This window comes from Camellia sinensis, chromosome 12, assembly GCF_055761805.1.
Source record: "Camellia sinensis isolate YWXY chromosome 12, ASM5576180v1, whole genome shotgun sequence".
Classification (NCBI taxonomy): Eukaryota; Viridiplantae; Streptophyta; class Magnoliopsida; order Ericales; family Theaceae; genus Camellia; species Camellia sinensis.
In genome coordinates this window covers 68,472,635-68,491,185 of record NC_138972.1, presented here as the reverse complement: position 1 = coordinate 68,491,185, position 18,551 = coordinate 68,472,635, and the positions used below count along the sequence as shown (strand labels likewise).

The 18,551-nt window shown below is 30.8% G+C and overlaps 1 protein-coding gene across 1 annotated transcript; it reads right to left on the bottom strand.

The window, feature by feature from the left end:
• Window positions 1-1,007: 1,007 nt before the first annotated feature.
• Window positions 1,008-5,577, bottom strand: LOC114309306 (uncharacterized). Its single transcript, XM_082898870.1, has 3 exons — window positions 4,517-5,577; window positions 3,916-4,389; window positions 1,008-1,714 (listed from the first exon to the last, which is right to left on the bottom strand). The coding sequence occupies exons 1-3, from the start codon at window positions 4,938-4,940 to the stop codon at window positions 1,431-1,433; spliced, it is 1,182 nt and encodes a 393-aa protein (XP_082754996.1). The 5' UTR covers window positions 4,941-5,577; the 3' UTR covers window positions 1,008-1,430.
• Window positions 5,578-18,551: the final 12,974 nt, after the last annotated feature.

Genomic DNA, 18,551 nt, shown 5'->3' with positions numbered 1-18,551 from the left:
ATGTGTGGAGTTCACTTATATATATGTAGAGTCTACATCATAAATGATTTAGATTTGTAAGGATCTTATGGGAGTGAATGTCTCAATCATTACTCAATTTTGATTTGCAGCCTATCCTATCCAATCCAATGCCAACCCTTATGGGTTTGTTTGGAATGTAAGTTGATTTTTTGATTTTTTAACTACTCTCTCTATCCTAAAATATTAATCCATTATTTTATTTTTTATTGTTTCAAAATATTAGTCCCTTTTCAAAAATCAAGTACAAAAATAATATAAATTTTCTATTTTATCCTTCTTTTAAATTCATTAACAATATAAAAAGTACAATTATGACATTGATATTTCTCAAAAAATGTACTATCAAAGGGTAATTTTGAAAAATCAATTTTTTTAAAGTACAATAATTGTACTACAAAAAAAAGTTGAATTTCTCAAAAGAGACCATTATTTTGGGACGGAAGGAGTTTTTTAATCTAGGACTAAAAAATCTCATTTAAGATAAGCTTTTTAACTTTTTAACTTTTTTAACTTTTAAAAGAGAAAATAAAATAATTATGATTTGAATGTAATATTGTCTTATTAAGATAAAAAATCTATTTTATCTTTTTGTATCTAAAATAATCCAAAAGCCAAAAAATTCGACGTGCCAAACAAAGGCTATGTATCATGTCTTTCTTATTAAAAAAAAAAAAAGAATAAAATTAATCCTTTTTTTTCCGTCCTCTGTACTGCTCCTAAAATATGTTTGCATGAACACTTTCTGCCTGAATTTTAAACAGTAAATGATAGAAAAATCACATTAAAACACTTGTTAAAATTGGATGAAGTAATTATTTTAATTAAAAAATCAGTGATAAAAAAAAATCGAGTGAAAATTATAAATTATTGCAAAAGTGAAGAAATTATAAATAACATATTTTTCACAAAAATATAAAATAAATGCAAAACTTCTCCACTTTAAAATCTGGTCAACAAAGCATACCAAACAACAACAATGACACGAGTTGAAAAGTCATAAAAGATGGGCAGATTCATTGATTAGTCCGTCCAAAGAGAGAACTTTGGTTTTGTCTGATCTGCAAACAATAACATCACTGAGAATAACAAAGACTCATATTTGATGAAAAAGGTCCAAAACTAGTGACTTTCACAAATTATTTTGAAACCTCATTTACTCCTTTGCCTCAACTAGCTCTCTCTCTCTCTTCTCTCTCTCTCTCTCATATTCTTTTTACCATTTGCACTGCTCTCTTTTTCCTTTTATGGAACTAAACTGTACATGATGAAACTGTAGAATAAGACCCTCCTCTGCAAAAACCAACTTTTTTCAGCTGCATGCACTAATGGCTATCTTTTCTTTTCTTTTCTTTTCTTTCCCATAATTATCTGTTATTCTCTGATTAGAACCCCCAAAAACCCACTATTTTTCAAGTGGCTCCTACTCCAAGGAAATCAATGAAGGCCATTCTGTTCTTCTCTTCATTCCCACCAATCTCATTTTCTCTATAGGGATTATTAATGGCCTGGTTGTTGTTGTTTGCAACTGACTCAGAGGCAGAGACTTCTGAGTTTGAGTCCGAGTTACCAGGTTGGTACACATCCACCACAACATTTGTCATTGGCCCACCATGATAGACCACATTGCCACCACTACAAAACTGGTCAAGTCCCACATTTCCCACTGTTAATACTTTTCTCTCTCCTGCTGAACCTACAAAAACCACACAACAAACAATATAGTAACTAATCAGTGAACAATTATTATTTTATATGCGACCCCACCAAGAATAAGCAAAGACCCATTAAAGACAAATCAAAAGATTATAATCCACTTATTTCAATTTAAAATTTTCATGAAATTTTGTAAAAAAATTATGTTTGTGCATTATTTTCAATTAAAATTATTAGAGATAGAAGGAAGAGAGGGGGCTAATTACATCCACACTTCTCAAGAACCATTAAGTACATTTTATCACACTAGTTTAAAAATCATATACATTTAAAATCTTCAAATCATATACATTTAAAATCTTCAAACCATATTCACGAGAAATTATTCTGAGGGATGTTTTGGAAATGGATTTTTTTTTTTTTTTAAAAAAAAGAATTTAACTTATTTGCGTTTTAGTGAATTTTTTTTAAAGATATTCAAAAAAATTTCAAATTTCTATATTCAGCTCACAAGACAGAACCAAAAAATTATAATTATTTTTAAAAAATTTAAAAAAAATCCAAAAATAAAACAAAATAAGTAATCTTTTTTAACTTATTTTCATCTTTAGTAATTTGTATTTTAGAATTTTTCAAAAAATATATATTTTTTTTTAATTTATCTCGACAAGACGGATCAAAAAAGTTAAAAATTTTAACATAATTTTTGAAAAAATTCACTAAATTCAAAAAAAGAAGTGGCTAACTTTTTTTTTTTTTTTTTTTTTTTTTAGTTGCCAAAATGGCCCTCAATGCTCTTAGACCAAGTTGAGATGATACTCCAAAGTAATAAATTATTGGTCTAACGCGTCGCTTGGGAACAGACTTTTTAAGTAATTTTTTGACTTTTTTACTCAAATATAATGTAAAAAAAATTTGTATGTTTGAAAAAAAATTTGACTTTTTACGAAAAGATGTGCAAAAAATAGAAAGAATAAAATCTTTAATTTTTTAATATAAGTTATTGACTTTTTAATTATTTAATATTTTTTTAACTTTTTAACTAAAAGAAACACTTGCTAAACGAGTACTAAATCAAAAACTCATTACTTTTGGGTTGAGTTTTACAAGAAATTTTGGGAAGTGGATTAAAAATGAGTTAAAAATTCCTTCTCATTTAATTCATTTTAGATCACATTTGTTTGTTTTTATTTTTCAGAAAACACTTTTCAAAAAATTTTACATTCTTATTTTCCGTATTTTTTTGCTTTTATTGAATTTTTTAATATTTTAAACAATTTTTTTACTTTTTAGACACACCTAACATAAATATACCTACAAAGTAAAAAAAATCTTTTAAAAATTCACCAAATACCAAAAATATAAAAAAAAAATACAAAAATTTAGTATATTTTTTGTATTTTTATGTATTTATTAATTTTTTAAAATATTTTTTTACAAATTTTTTACTTTTTAGATATATCTAACTAAAGCGCATTTAAAAAAATAAAAAATATATATATTTAAAATTTAAAAAATATTCACTAAAAATAAAAGAATACAAAAATCAAAAAACTCAATTTTTAAAAAATTTAATCTAGAAAACTAAAACTAAAGACACTTAATTATCTTTTATATTTTTTATATATTTTTTCAAAAGAAATGAAAACAAAGCCAAAACAGACTAACTTTTAAATATCTTTCCAAAATGCCCCTAAATAATAGGCCACACCCGTAAATAAAATGAAGTAATATTCCAAGAGCCTTTAATAATTTCTTCATATTTCACGCCTTTTTAGAAAAGGACAAGGACAATGTTACGTATCATAAAAAATCTTTTATAAAAATGATCGTGAAAGATTTGTAACCTTTGAATTACACTTAAAATAAAATACCACACTAATTAAGATAATCTAAAGATCATAAATCTTTCATAATCATTTTCATAAAAAAAAAAATTCATCATCCCTAATATTTCTCTTTAAAAAAAGACATTTGCCCATTCTTCTATAATTGAGATTTAAATTTAAAATTTTAAAATTTATGAGTAAAATAATAATTCGCAATTATTAAAGAGATGTTTGAGTAATTAATCCAAGAAAAAAAAAATCTAAGAATTCAGAATCACGTCACATTACCAAATACAACGCTCCTCGTTCATCAAATGTGTAGACTTCATCCGATAGCCGATAGAGAGTTATATTTAATTCTGTGATAAGATTTTGTGTACGTAAAATTTTAAATAATAAAAAGTAATCATACCCATCTGGAGGCCATAGGGCTGGTGGTGCTGGAGAACTGGACTGACAAGCCTAGAGACAAAACCAAAACCAGGACGCACTATGGTTGAGGAGGGAGTGAGAGAGAGATCAGTGCAAGTTGATCCAGATTCATCAATGTTGGCACTTGAGATAGTTGATTCACTGCATGCATTGTTGAGATGGTTGTTGTAACCATTAATCATTATCATACCATCAAATCCCTTGGGTGAACAAGAAGAGGGCTTCCTCCTCCTATACACGGTGTTTTGCTCTCTGTGCCTCCTTGCCATTATCACATGCCAATGGTTCTTCACTGCATTGTCAGTCCTCCCTGGGAATAGCCTTGCTATCATAGCCCACTTGTTCCCATACATTCTATGTGCAGCCAACAATCTTTCCTCTTCTTCCTCACTGAAAGCCCTCTTGTTTATCCTTGGATCTAACTGGTTAAACCACCTCAATCTGCAACTCTTCCCTACAACCACAAAAAAATAAATAAATAAAACAAAATAAAAAATTAACGGGTTTTTTTCTTAGGACCCCAACAAGGAAAAAAATATGAATTTGTGGACATAAATAATAGGAAGAGATGGATTAATTACCTGATCTTCCTTGAAGTTTCTCAGCAATCAAGTTCCAATTTTGAGGACCATATTGAGTAACAAGTTCTTTCAGCTTGGAATCTTCATGAGGTCTCCAATGTCCTCTGGCACAAAGCTTTGTGCGCCCAAATTTCTTCTCAATACTATCTTCATCATCACCTTGGTCTAAATCAAGCCCATTTCTATCAATCCCACCAGAACCCATATCAGTCCCATCATCTGTTTCGCTTCCTTCCTCCATTGGAGCAAAACACCAAGGTTTGTTCTGAAATGGAGGATTCAGAATCTGATGATACCCATTTCTCTCTCCAAGGTGTTTCATGGAGAGAGAAAGTTGACCGGGGGGAGGTGGAATCAGGAAGTTGATATCCCGGAATCCATTGATATCATGAGCGCCATTACTGTTCATGTGTTGGAGATTCATTTGTAACAGAAAACCCAGATGGAAACAAGAGAGAAAAGGGGAGAAAATGAAGGAAAGTAGAAGAAAACCTCTGATCAGTGATAAAATGCTTGCAAGAAGTGAAAAGAGGGAGCTTTTTACAGAAACAGGGTGTGTTTGGCAGCTGAGAAAATCGGAAAAGAGTAGTGAAGCTGGGATTTCACTTGATTTTCCTTCGATTTCTCTCTGGCAAAGAGAGAGAGAAACAAAAGAAACGATCTCTCAATAAACGTTTAAAGGACAAGAGAACAGGAAAGAGAATGGGTTTTTACTGTGGAAAAAGGGAGAGAGAGAGAGAGAAAGGAAGAGAGAAAAAAACAAAAAGAAGTGATGAACCCACACGATTCTCTCACACTCTCTCTTTCCACTTCCTCTCTCTCTATATGTATATATAATACTCTCCCTCTGATGTCAGGTCCTTAGTTTGAGACTCATATATAATATATATATATATATATTATTTTTGTATATACTGTTTTTTTTTATCTCTAGAATAGAGTGTGGGCATGCAACTCGAGACCCGCTCGTGTGGGTTGTGGGAGTCCCTCTGAGCATCTGTTTGGGTTTTGGGAGTTCTCTCTCTATCCTCTCTTCCCTCTCCTCTTCTAGTTCTTTGAGCATCTATTTGTCTGTTTGTAAGCTTTTTTTTTAATGGAACTGTCTTTCTCTGCTGTTACGTTGTATTTGGTTAGAAATTTAGAGAGAAATTAAAAAAGAGAAATAAAAAAAAAAGTGAAATGTAAAATATGAATAACATATATTTATATTTTACTTAATTTTATATATATATATATATATATATATATATATATTTTTTATTTTAATTTCTTCTTGAATTTCCTAATTAAACACAGCATTAGTGACAAGTGCCATTGTGTCTAGAGTTACGTCCGTAAATTTTCAAGGCCCGAAGCTTAGTGGTCGACCCTTTAAATTTGAGGTTCGATTCTTCCTATGATTTAAATAAGTATTTTTTTTATTTTTTTATAAAAAAATATATAAAAAAATAGAGAGATGATGTGATAGAAAAAAATAAAAAGATGAAAAGTGTGTACTTATTTAGGATAGCCAAACTTAGCCTAATATAAAAGTTCTTCAGGTCACAAATTATATGAAAACTTGTTTGGAAAGATTTGTTCATACCGTAAAAAGTTATTTTGATGCATGAAACTTATGCCTCGTTTGGAGAGCGGCTATTTTAGTTAAAAAGTCAAAAAATTACTAAAAATTGTCACATCACCTCTCTATTTTTTTTACATCTTTCCGTAAAAAGTCAAAAAATTACTAAAATAATCTGTTCCCAAACGAGGTCTTAGAATATCTTATAACAAAAAAAAGTTTGTAAATTTCATTATGGATTTTATTTTGATAATTTAAATTACTTTTTGATATATAGATATAGGGGATGTTTGGTATAGATTATGGGAGTAATTATAGCTTATTTTAATTTAGGAATCTGTGTCAAACAATTTTGTGCAGTTTTTACTTACAGTTTTTTAGGTAGAAATAGTTTAAATAAACTGAGAAAAATTGATTATTTATAAGTTGGAGAAGAAGTGCTTTTGGTTTCTGTTTTCTGATTATCAATTTTTAATTTACAATAAATTGCACCAAACAGTACCATATTTTATTTGGGGAAGTAAGTTAAAAGCAATTTTTTAAATTTTTTTATTTTTAAAAACACGTGCTAAAAAAGTAGAGAGGTTATGGGCTTGTTTGGTTTATATCTCAAGATATAATTTTTGAAAAAAAAAATGTATAATTTTGTTTGGTTCAAATTTAAAAAAAAAAAATTCAAAATCATTTTTTTTCTCCTACACATCAATCAATCACTTTTTCTCTCTCCTCTCTCCTCTTTCCTTCTCAATCACTTTTTCTCTCACACACATCTACTCAACTACAACAAAATATCAAATCATTTCAAACTCCCAAACTCTAAAACTATTTTCAAAATATACAACCAAACAAATCAAAAAAAAATTCTAAACTCTTCTCTAATTTTTTTATTTTTTTTTTTGAGCATTTATCTCAACATTTATCTCAAAACACAAAACAAAAATACAACCATGTGATTTCAAAAAAAAAAAAAAAAAAAAAAAAAACTAATTTTTAACCCAATCACCAAAATAGGCATTATGAAAATTAATAAACTTTATTAGATTTGCTGAAAATATGAATTGTTTCTTGTGGTTCTAAAAATTACATCACATTCTTTAAAATTTATAATTTTATAACAAATAGATACATAATTTAATTAAATTTTGTCTTTTAAAAAAACTGGCAGAAATTGCTTCAAAAATAAGGCTAATTTATAAATAAACTTCTTTAAATTTACTTAAAATATGAATTATTTCCTGTGATTCTAAAAATTACATCACGCTCCCTTAAAGTTTATAATTTTATAATAAATGGTCCATTTTATTAATAAATCATTAAGTCCATTAACAATTTTTAATGATGTCGTAAATTTATTTTAATTTTTAATTTAGATAATTTTATTAATCTATAAGAGAGCAGATAGAAATTTTATTTTTTTAGTTAGTTTTGTTAAATAAAAAATTTTGATAAAAGGAAATTTTATAATTTTTCAAGTCACAAAAATAATTTGTGTTTTAAGTAAATCTTAGATAGTATATTTGTAATTTGGACTAGGTTTTTTTCTCAGTAGAGAAGCGTAGTAATGGCCCTGTTTGGTAGAGTTGTGGGAAAGTACTTATACCTTATGTCTTAACAGCTTATAGCTTATAACTATGAATATAAACTAATTTCTGACTTATAAATTAAGCATCTTCTGCCCCACTCAAAGAATAAGCTGATTTCTGACTTACAAAAAGCTATAAGCTGCATTGTTAAGCTAAACCAAACACATCAAAATAGCTTAAATTAAGCTGAAAGCAGAAATAAGCAATTTTTAAGCTGCACCAAACAGGCACAATATCCAGCTGGGTTCCTGCGTTTCCTATAATCTCTTTTGGGGACACATCAAATAAACTATTAGTTTATTAATTTATTAGCGTAGGTACACTATAAACAATGTGAGGATTAAAATATAATTGCAATCTCAATATTATTTTAATTTGATAAATTCACAAATTTATTATAAAATTTTGAAATTCTCATAAAATTACTCACGAAAACTCGTTTTTGTTTATACAATATATAGCTAGATAGATAGATGTGTCTGGCATACATATAATAATGTTTTTGCTTATATAATTATATGAAAATTGTATGTATGCCCGTAATGTCTAGTGTATTACGGGCATACATACATTGTATGAAAATATGTGTAAAATATATTGAACAAAAAAGAGAAAATAAAAAAAATAAACAAATAGAGAGAAAAATAAGAATGGGAGAAAATAAAAAACTAAAAATAAAAAAGGGAGGGATGTGGGATTATAGGATCATGGATGGATGGATGAAAAAAGAAAAAAGTAAGAGAGAGAAGCGAAAAAGTAGAAAATATACATGTAGGACATTTTTTGAAAAATATATCTCATTCATTATTTTATAATTTAAACAGATCTGAGCCATTCAAATGTCCTAGTAGGACAAAAATATGTTGAAGATTCAAAAACCGTCATTCTTTATTAAAATATGTTGAAGATTCATATGAGATCTAAATTTATGAAATCTATCATGTATTTAATATATTTAAAAATAATAATTAATTGTTCAAATTCATTTAATTTGTGGACTATAAAATTCATTAATTTAATTTCCACTACACACGGTAAAATCTGACTCTTAATTCTGGAACGCAGACTTTTCCATATAATATGAATAAAAAATAAGTGAACAAAAAGGAAAAAATAAAAAAAATAAAAAGAAAAAAAAGAGAGAAAGGTGGGATCATGGGATCATAAGAGGATGGGTTAGAAAAAGAAAAAGTAAGAGAGAGAAGCGGAAAAATAGAAAATGTACATGTAAGATATTTTTTAAAAATATATCTCAGCCGTTGATTTATAATTTGAATAGATCTGAGCCGTCTAAATGTCCTAGTAGGACAAATGTGTGGAGAACAAATTCAAAAACTATCCTACTTTATTATATAGATTTCTATCACATTATTTATTTATTTATTTTTACACATCTTTTTATAATAAATAAAAAAAAATTAAGTAACGTTTGGTAGACTTTTTTAAATATGATTTGATAATGGAGTTGTATTTTAAATTTGTGAGTTTTGGAATTATGATTTGAGTATGAAAAATTTGTTTGATTATGAGTTTTGAAAAGAGTTTTGAATTGAGTTTGAAATGAATGATGTGACTTATGATATTTAATTCAAAAACTTACAACTCATAACTAAACACACAATCCAAAATCCTATTCAAACCTCATAAAAAATTTTAAAACATGTCTGAAAATATTTTTTATTTAAAATATAAAAATAACATGTAAAAAAAACGAATACTATTCCAGTCAATCAGGGAACATCCGGAAGGATGACCAAATTAATCAAATTTTCTCGTCTGAAAATGAGTTTTCAAAAATAAATGTGAAATTATAATTTAAAAATTCAAAACAAAAACCCCCCACTCAAATCAATGAGTGACAATGTGTTTAAAAAGTTTCTCCAAACGTAACATTTGAACCGTTGATTTGTGACCCCTACCTGTAAATAATTGATTAAATATAACAAATTAATCTAATAATTATAATTTACATGATTATATCAAATTTATCATAAAAATATGGAGAATTTTACCATGCGTATCACTTACCAAAAGCACTTTTAGTTACCCTACGGGAAATTATTCAATACTCCCGGAGCACCACGTGTCCATGCTCCAAACCAATCACCAATCAGTTAGCCCCATGTTGTCCCCCATCTCCAACATAAATCGTGGGCCCTTGTATCTCTCCACCAATCAAAACATTATGGAGCACCACATGTCCATATTCCGGGAGTACTGAATAATCACCGTTACGCTACATTCTTTTTCAGTTATGATCAATTGTTTTCTTTAATTATGTTATTATTTTTCAATTTTTGTTATGTCTTGTGTAATATTTGATTAAGAATTTTTATTTTTTTAGTTATAATTCAAAAATTATAAAATTATATTATTTTTTTCTTTAATTATAAAATGCATATCAGCTTCATGTGGGAAGAAGGGTTGGGTTGAGCTTGGGGCTATTTTAATCAAAAAAGACAAAATAAGCTTTTAAATTTAATAAGATAAAATATTATATCCAATTTATAATCATTACTTTTTTTCTCTTATTAAAAAAAATACCAAAATTTTTTTTCCAAACGAGATTGTTTAATCCTATACTAAAATAATTAAAAAGCTAAAAAGTTAATACCCTTTCCAAACCAACCCATCGAATAGTATAATCTTTCCCATTTGATGATCTATGTAATTTTATCAAATTTATCTAAAACACAAAAGACAAACATGATTTTAAAATGTACCATCTACTTTTTGTTTTAAGATAAATCTAATACAGTACAATTATTTGACTAGAATTATGAAATTAATTTAATATTTTTTTTATAAATAATCTACATGGATCTTCCGGCGATAAGCCAAACCCCCTAAGAAAATCAGAATCAATTTGTCTGTTTGTGAATTTTTTTATTTTTCTTTTCATTTCTTTTCAAAGGGAAAAACAGGGAAGCTGCATTTAAAACAGAGGATGAGAGAGTCGTAAAACAAAACCCAAGTGCTAAGAACCAACCCGCAGTCTAAAATATATCTGTTACATTTATCTTTGTGCATTCAAGTTTTGTTTTTTATTTTATTTCTTTTCACTTTATGTATTAGGGTTTGTTAGTCTGTTGTGGAGATTCCAGCTAAGGACAGGCATTTGTCACATGTATGACACTTACTTCTTATTAATTATTCCCAATTTTTTGTGAAAAAATTAATAAAATATCTCCTTCTAACTTTATGTAATAAGTGAGGTTTAGAATATTTTTTTTATTAACTAACATCCGTTAATATTTTTACAGAAAAAATTTGACTCAAAATTTTTTTACCCAACTCAAAGAAATTTCAACCCAAACTCAAAAAAAAATTGAAATTTCTCTGGTATGATCACAGCAAAATTTCAAAATTTCTTTGTAAAAATTGAAATTTTGTTGAGATAAGATGAAATTTCTCTGAATCGAATTTTCTCTATAAAAATGTTGAGGGACCTTAATAACTATGAAAATATTATAGGCCATTTATCTTATAAAATCTTAATATTAGTTATCTTAAAAATAAATTTCCCTTCTTTTTTTTGTTTTTTCTTTTATATCACTACATTTTATTCCAATCTTTTCCCAATCCCCTCTTAAAAAATAAAATAAAATAAAATGTTTTAAAAAATGACTATTTGAAAAATGGTCAGAATCAAGTATATGCTTTGATACCATCTGATGCAGGGAAGCGTGTCGAAAAGAAAAGCAAACAATAAGATCAAACTACGAACAAATCCAAACTAGAGATATTCTCTCTACGAACGAATAATATTAAGAAAACTCTCTATTTTTATTAATCAAAGATCAACTTAAACTCTCATAACCCTGAGGCTTACAACTTTATTTACAGTTAACCTACTTTTTGGAGAACAATCTATATAATAAGACATAAAGGTTTTTGAAAATGTATAAAATGTATCAGAGATACATTTGATTTTAAAAGCTCAGATCAATTCTAATAAACATCAATGGTTCAGATGATGCTTTCATTCCTGCCCAAGCACTCGTTTCTCTCTCTCTCTCCCTCTCTCCCTCACATCTACCCAAACACGTCTACACGTTCTCATCAACTTCCTCTCTACACATTCTCTATGGTGGATCGAATTCAGCAAACAACAAAAACCCAATTCATATACACCACCGACATCCACCATTCCTTCCAACGCTGCTATCGAACTCAGCTCCCTTCGAACTCGACCATTTCACTACCACTAACCCTTGTTAACCAGGTAATTTGATTTCTCTTTCTCTCCCTTTCTCTCTATCTCTATTTGTTTTTGGCTCTCCTTTCCCTTTCTCTCTTTCTTTATGTGTTTACATTTCTGTAATAGCTTTTTTGGAGAGAGAAAGAAAGTAAAAAAAGTAGAGTAATTGAGTAATTGACATTTTCTGCGATAGCTATGTTTAGAAAAATGTTTGCATGTTAATGTTCAATCGTCGAGTTTGATATAAAGTTCGCTTATTTTCTTTGTTCAATTTCATGAGATTTTTTATTTTTTATTTTATTTTTATTTTTTTAGGAATGTTTTGTGTTGGTGCTGTGAAATGTTCTGTTTTGGGGTCACTCTTTTCTACTTTCTTTGATGATTTTGTTCAATCATCGAGTTTGGTATAGGGTTTACTGACTTCTTTTAGGTATATTTTATTTGTATTTGTATGATTTTCTTTGTTCAATTTCATGATTTTTTCTTCTTTTTTTTTTTTTTTTGAGGGGGGGAATGTTTGAAGTGTTAGTGCTATGAAATGTTCTATTTTGGAGTTGGAATTGGATTGTTTTACTATGAAGTTTTTGAGTGAGGTTGTTTGCAAAATTGAGGGTTTAGTTGAAGTGCTAGTAAAGCTGGTGTTTCCTTGGGAAATCAATGCTTTGTTTCTATAACGACTTTTTTTTATTGGTTAATAAATTTTCTGAATTTGGAGTTTATTTGGGTTACTAATAAATTGGTATATTGTATTCATTTGAGTTTCTTGTCTTCATTTAGGATTTTTTTTTTCTTCCTGTGAATTCACTTCCTACTCTTTGAAAAGTAAAAAAGAACAAAAAAAATTTGATTGATTTTAATTCATTTTGGACCATAATACATCTTGAGGTAGTATGTAGTTTATAGAAAATTTTACTTTCCTATATGATCCAAAGGTTTGGTCATGGAATTTTATAATAAATTTGTAAATTTATCAAATTAAAAAATAAATTTAAATAGTGTTGGGATTACAATTATATTCTAATCTTAACATTATTTACATCGTGCCTTCAAGCACGGGCAAACGCTAGTAAACTAATAAAATAAGAAATAAAAATAAAAGCAAATAGAATAGGAAAGTTGCATCAAATTAAATTAAGAAACTAAATAAAACTACAGAAGTGATTGAGACCACCAAAAAACACATCACTAATAGCTCTAATGAGCTTAAAAAAAATAAAAATAGAAGAGACAACCATCACATCAAGGGTGTACGAGCACGAAATAATCTTCTTGTATAATCATGTTGATCAAGTTTGCACTCCTCCAAATGTCGTCGCTCTGTCACCTAAAAACACAAACGTGAGCTAGCCGGCAGGTGTGTGCCGGAAACCTCTCCAATGCCTAAGTCAGCAAATAGACAATAAACAAAAGCTCTGTGTATTCGAGAGTAGAAATTGTAATGGTGTGACTTGTCTGTCACGATCTTCTGAGTGGTAAGAGCGTGTGTTGCCTTTGCGTTCCTCTTCTGTTGCCACCCCTTTGTCTGGCGCTTCATTGTCTCCATGTCTGCCGCCATCCTCCATATCAATTCGTCTTGCTCCCTTACCCGATCTTCTAGAACCTAATGATCCAACCTCTGCCTCTGCCTTTCAAGGCTTTGGAAGCGTCAAGGACTGAAGCCCCATCTCTCATGTGTATCCCTCCGGGGGTTCCATTGCTGGAGATCTAACTCTGCCATGGGCAGAATTAAAGATAAGCATTCATGCCTCCCGCCTCCCTCCAGCGTTTGCCTATCAGTAGCAGAGTGCGGCAAGTCTTCATTGTGTGCCATTGAAATCAGTTGAAAAAAAACTTAATCAAGAGGTTTGTTCTTTGTGATTGCTTTCCACAAACAACGCCAACTGTACGAGCACGAAATAAGCTTATCGTATAATCTTGTTGATCAAGTTTGCACTCCTCCAAACATCGTTACTTTGTCACCTGAAAACACAAACGTGAGTTAGCTGGCGGGTGTGTGTTAGAAATCTCTCCGATCACTACAAGAAAAATCACCTTTGGCGACTAAATTTTTAGTCGCCAAAAGTCGACCTTTTAGTTTCCCCGACTAAAATTTTTAATCGCCGCTTTTGTCGCGAATACATGGTCGCCGGAGGTATTGGCGACTAAAACTTTTTTAGTCGGCAAAAAACAGGTCTTTAGCGACCAAAGTTTTAGTCGCCAATAGTGATTTACACTTTTGAAAATCATACATTTAGCAACTAATCCTTTAGTCGCCAATACTCACTGAATCGCCGACTAAACTATTTAGTCGCCAAAATAAAGACTTTTAGTGACTAATAATTTTAGTCGCGAAAGGTGCTTCCGTGAAAAAAAAAATACCAACGTTTTAGCTTTTTCTAAGATTCGATCCACCAACCTATCCCACATTCTAAACATTTAGCAACACACTCCCTCCACTATGCCACTACAACACCACATGAATATATATGCAATATATATTATTTATATAGTATATTGACCCGTATTAATATAAAACTATATATATAAATATAATTATTTTTATTCAATATAATTTATGTAAAAAATAAATTATTTACTAAAAAAAAATTGAGGCCACTTTTGGCGACTAAATCCGTTATTTAGTCGCCAATTATGTAATTTTGGGCTTCTAATTATTTTTTAGTCGCTAAAAAAATAAGTTCCACCTAAAAATAAACAATTTTAGCGACTAAACCTGTTTTTAGTTGCCAAAAACGTCCCCTTTTGGCTACTAAACTGAATTTTAGTCGCTAATTGCCTGTTTTTAGCTACTAAATTTTTTTTAGTAGCCAAAAAGCTTCACTTTCAGCGACCAAACTGTTTTTAGTCGCCAAAACACGTATAATCGGCGACCAAACTGTTTTTTAGTCGCCAAAACCTATACTTTTGGTTACTAAATTATTTTAGTCGCCAAAAACCGTCACTTTTGGCTACTAAAAAGCCTTTAGTCGGTAAAACCCATATAATCGGCGACTAAATTGATTTTTAGTCGCCAATAACTATACATTTGGCTACTAAATTGTTTTAGTCACCAAAAGTCTTCACTTTTGGCTACTAATTCCAATTTAATCGCCGAAAATGGCACTTTCAGGGACGAAAATAATTTTTTTAGTCGCCATTTCTGCATTTTCTTGTAGTGGATGCCTAAGTCGGCAAATAGATAATAGACAAAAGCTCTGTGTATTCGAGAGTAAAAATTGTGATACCTGTACATAAGTCCTGTCATGAGCTTTTGTAGATTCCGGGTGATACAATCCTAATAGGACTCTAACTTTCCAATGCAAAGCCCTCCTAAGAATCATACTCCCAAGGATAATACCTATCCTGATGACACCCTACTCACTACCAACCAAGTAAGATGACTCAAACCTCCTTACCTCGGCTCGGTAGCAACTCAACTGAGCTAGCATGGCCTTGCCCTGTTGGGATATACCTCCTTATTGGAGTGTAGGACCCAATTAGTTTTGGAAAAAGAATTTTAATTTGGTTTGGTTTAGGTATAATATATTTTAATACATTATATCTAATTTGTGGAGACCTAATTCAGTTTGGTTACAACTAGGATTTTGATAAAACAAGTCCAAGATTCAACAATATATAAAGATTGGTATTGTTTTGTTCTTCTGAAGGAAAAAATCGGAGTGGAGGAGGTAGCAGATTCTATTCAGTGAGAATGCTTGTGTATAATTCACTTTGGTGGGTTTTTCAATTGGTGTTGATTGTAGTAGAGTATTTGACTTGGTCAAATTCAATACCTTGTTGCCGCTTTGGTTCGGTTGGCTTCTTTGGATTCAGATGATTTGGGTTAATTATTTTGGGTCTTCTACAATTCTGGTTTGAAGACTTTTGTTCATCTATTTGGTGAGGCCTTTCCTCTTGTTTATTTGTGATTATTTGGAATTCACCTAATGGTGATTTTGTGAGACCATTCGTGTCTCGTTTGTAATCGTTTGGAAACTTTATGGTTGATAGTGGAATCGGATTTCGATCCCGTGGACGTCTCTCACATTGAGGGAACCACGTAAAATTATTGTGTTGCTTTGATTTTATTTTTTCACATTAGTTTTTATTCCCATTGATTGATTTACTTGTGGGGAATCACATATTTTCCCTAACATGCCCCACACTGGATAGAACCAAGATAGTATTGGATCGAGATAACCAATTCGGAACCCCACCACCATCGTACCCCAGTCCTGCTTGGATTAATATAACCACCTCGGTTCAAGCCTTAGGTCGAATACCCGTCCAGTCCACAACTGAGCTTACTCCATTCTCATTTCCGTTCGTAGTACGGCCTAATGACCAAGAGAGTGTACCTAGCTCGGTCCATTCAACAGATGGTCTTAGCTCGGCCTAATTTGCACATAACTTGCCCTCTCAAATGGAGAGTCACCAAATTAGTACTCCTTTTTTAATGCTCTCAAGCTTTAATCATAAAACAATACCATTCTATACTAAATTAAATATGCCTAACTAAATGTTAATTCTAAAATATAAAATAAAAATAGGGTCCGGCTTCTGTCCACTCCGGGATCGGACTGGACCGTGCTGTTGGGCCCGTGGGGGCCCACCACGGTTTTCGTTTTGAAAATCTGAACCGTGCAATGTGTAGAAATCGTCGAGTACTACATGCCTATAAAAAATCACGTTGATTGGATATCGATAGCTATGTGATCAAATCAGTTTTGTATAAAAAAATGGACAATGAAAAAATTAATGGTTGATAAAAAATTATTTTGTTCACATAGCTATCGATATCCGATCAACGTAATTTTTTACAGGCATATAGTACTCGATGAGTTCTACACATTGAACGGTTCAGATTATCAAAACGGGACCCGTGGTGGGCCCCCACGGGCCTAACAGCACGATCCAGTCCGATCCCGGACTAGACAGAAGCCATGGACTAAAAATATATAGTACTTTTAAATCTCAATCTGCATCAATCACGAAGTAGCAATGCACAGTCTCGACAAGTTTGCCTTCATAACTACAAGGGAGATTTATTACTATAAAGTGATCACTTAGACCTATTAACGCATAAATTACGTAACAAAGACTAGTTACCGAAATGTTTAAGGATTTGATAAGAAAGACCGCGGAGGTGACATAGCCTTGAAGGAAAATGATAAAGAAGATCATCTAATCGATCGGAAGAAGACCTTTAAGATCCTCATAATCTATAAGTTAAGGCTCAATGCATCAAGGTATACTTTTCGTATAGGATCAAAGAATTTTTTGACTAGCCTATTTGCACATACAGAAATTGAGGTCAATGACAACCATATCACTAGGGGTTGTTGGGGGTTTACTTATTTAGTACATTTTTGATTTTTTACGAAATGATGTGCAGAAAAATAGAGAGAGGATGTGATCCAAATAAGTGTTGCACTTATCAAATAAATGCACTTATTTAAATTATCCCCAAACAACCCCTTAAACATCCAAAAGCTTAGATGACCCACGTAGTATGAAGCTAATGAGAATGCAGTTGTACTCGATCATTTTATCGAAGATCATTATATAAGTGTCAGGCGTTCTCTTCCGTTGCTAAAGAACAATATCAAAATTTGCAAGGAACAAAACATGTGATCGAGCTCTCATGAAGCTGAAGCTAAGACCTAAATTCTAATTAATTGTTATTTTACATATTAAGGCCTCGTTTAGGAACAGACTATTTTAGTAACTTTTTAACTTTTTACGAAAAGATGTGCAGAAAAGTAGAGAGGTGATGTGACAACTTTCAGTAACTTTTTGATTTTTTGACTAAAATAGCCACTCCCCAAACGAGGCATAAATGGTATACAAATTTAGTTATTATAAAATTATTTAAAAAGCAAAGTTATACATATATGTACACACACATAGTTTTGCTATATAGAATGTTATGATTGAATCACTACGCCAAAATTGGGCTTTAGCGGCGGTTTTTTACCGCCGTTAAAGGCTGTAAAACCACCGTTAAAGCCTTTAATTGTGGTATTAACGGCGGTTTTGTTACCGCCATTTATGTGCGTGTCGGAAAAAGTACAACCGTCGGAAAAAGGTAAATTACCGTCGTTAAAAGTCGACCAAAAACGGCGGTAACATAGGACCAAAAACGACGATTTTTTACCGCCGTAAATAGGTTCAAATTTTTCAAAAAATAATTCTTTCTTCTTGCACCCTCAACCTTTCATCCACCCACACTAACCACTCTACCATAGCCACTCTTCATGAAATATATTCCCTAAATAAATATTTAAACATTACTTTTACTTTATTGTAGATGGTTTCGCCGGAGCTCGTCGGAGTTTCGCCGGCAAAGACCGCCGTCATTAACGGCGGTAATGATTGGGCATTAGCGGCGGTTTTGTTACCGCCGCTAAAAGTGGGCATTAACGGCGGTTTTTTTAACGGCGGTAACAAAATCACCGTTAATGATACCTTTAACGACGGTTTTCGTTACCGCCGTTAATAGTACCTTTAACGACGGTTTTCGTTGCCGCCGTTAAAAAAATCGCCGTTAATGCCCTATTTTGACGTAGTGAATTGAAATTTATTATTTTAAATAAAGTATTCAGTAAGATAATTTTTAAAATATTATTATCATATCATTCTTCTAGAGTATCAATGAAACACGATTCATTAATAATTATAATCCCCTCGTCCCCTTTGAGGTACATAACA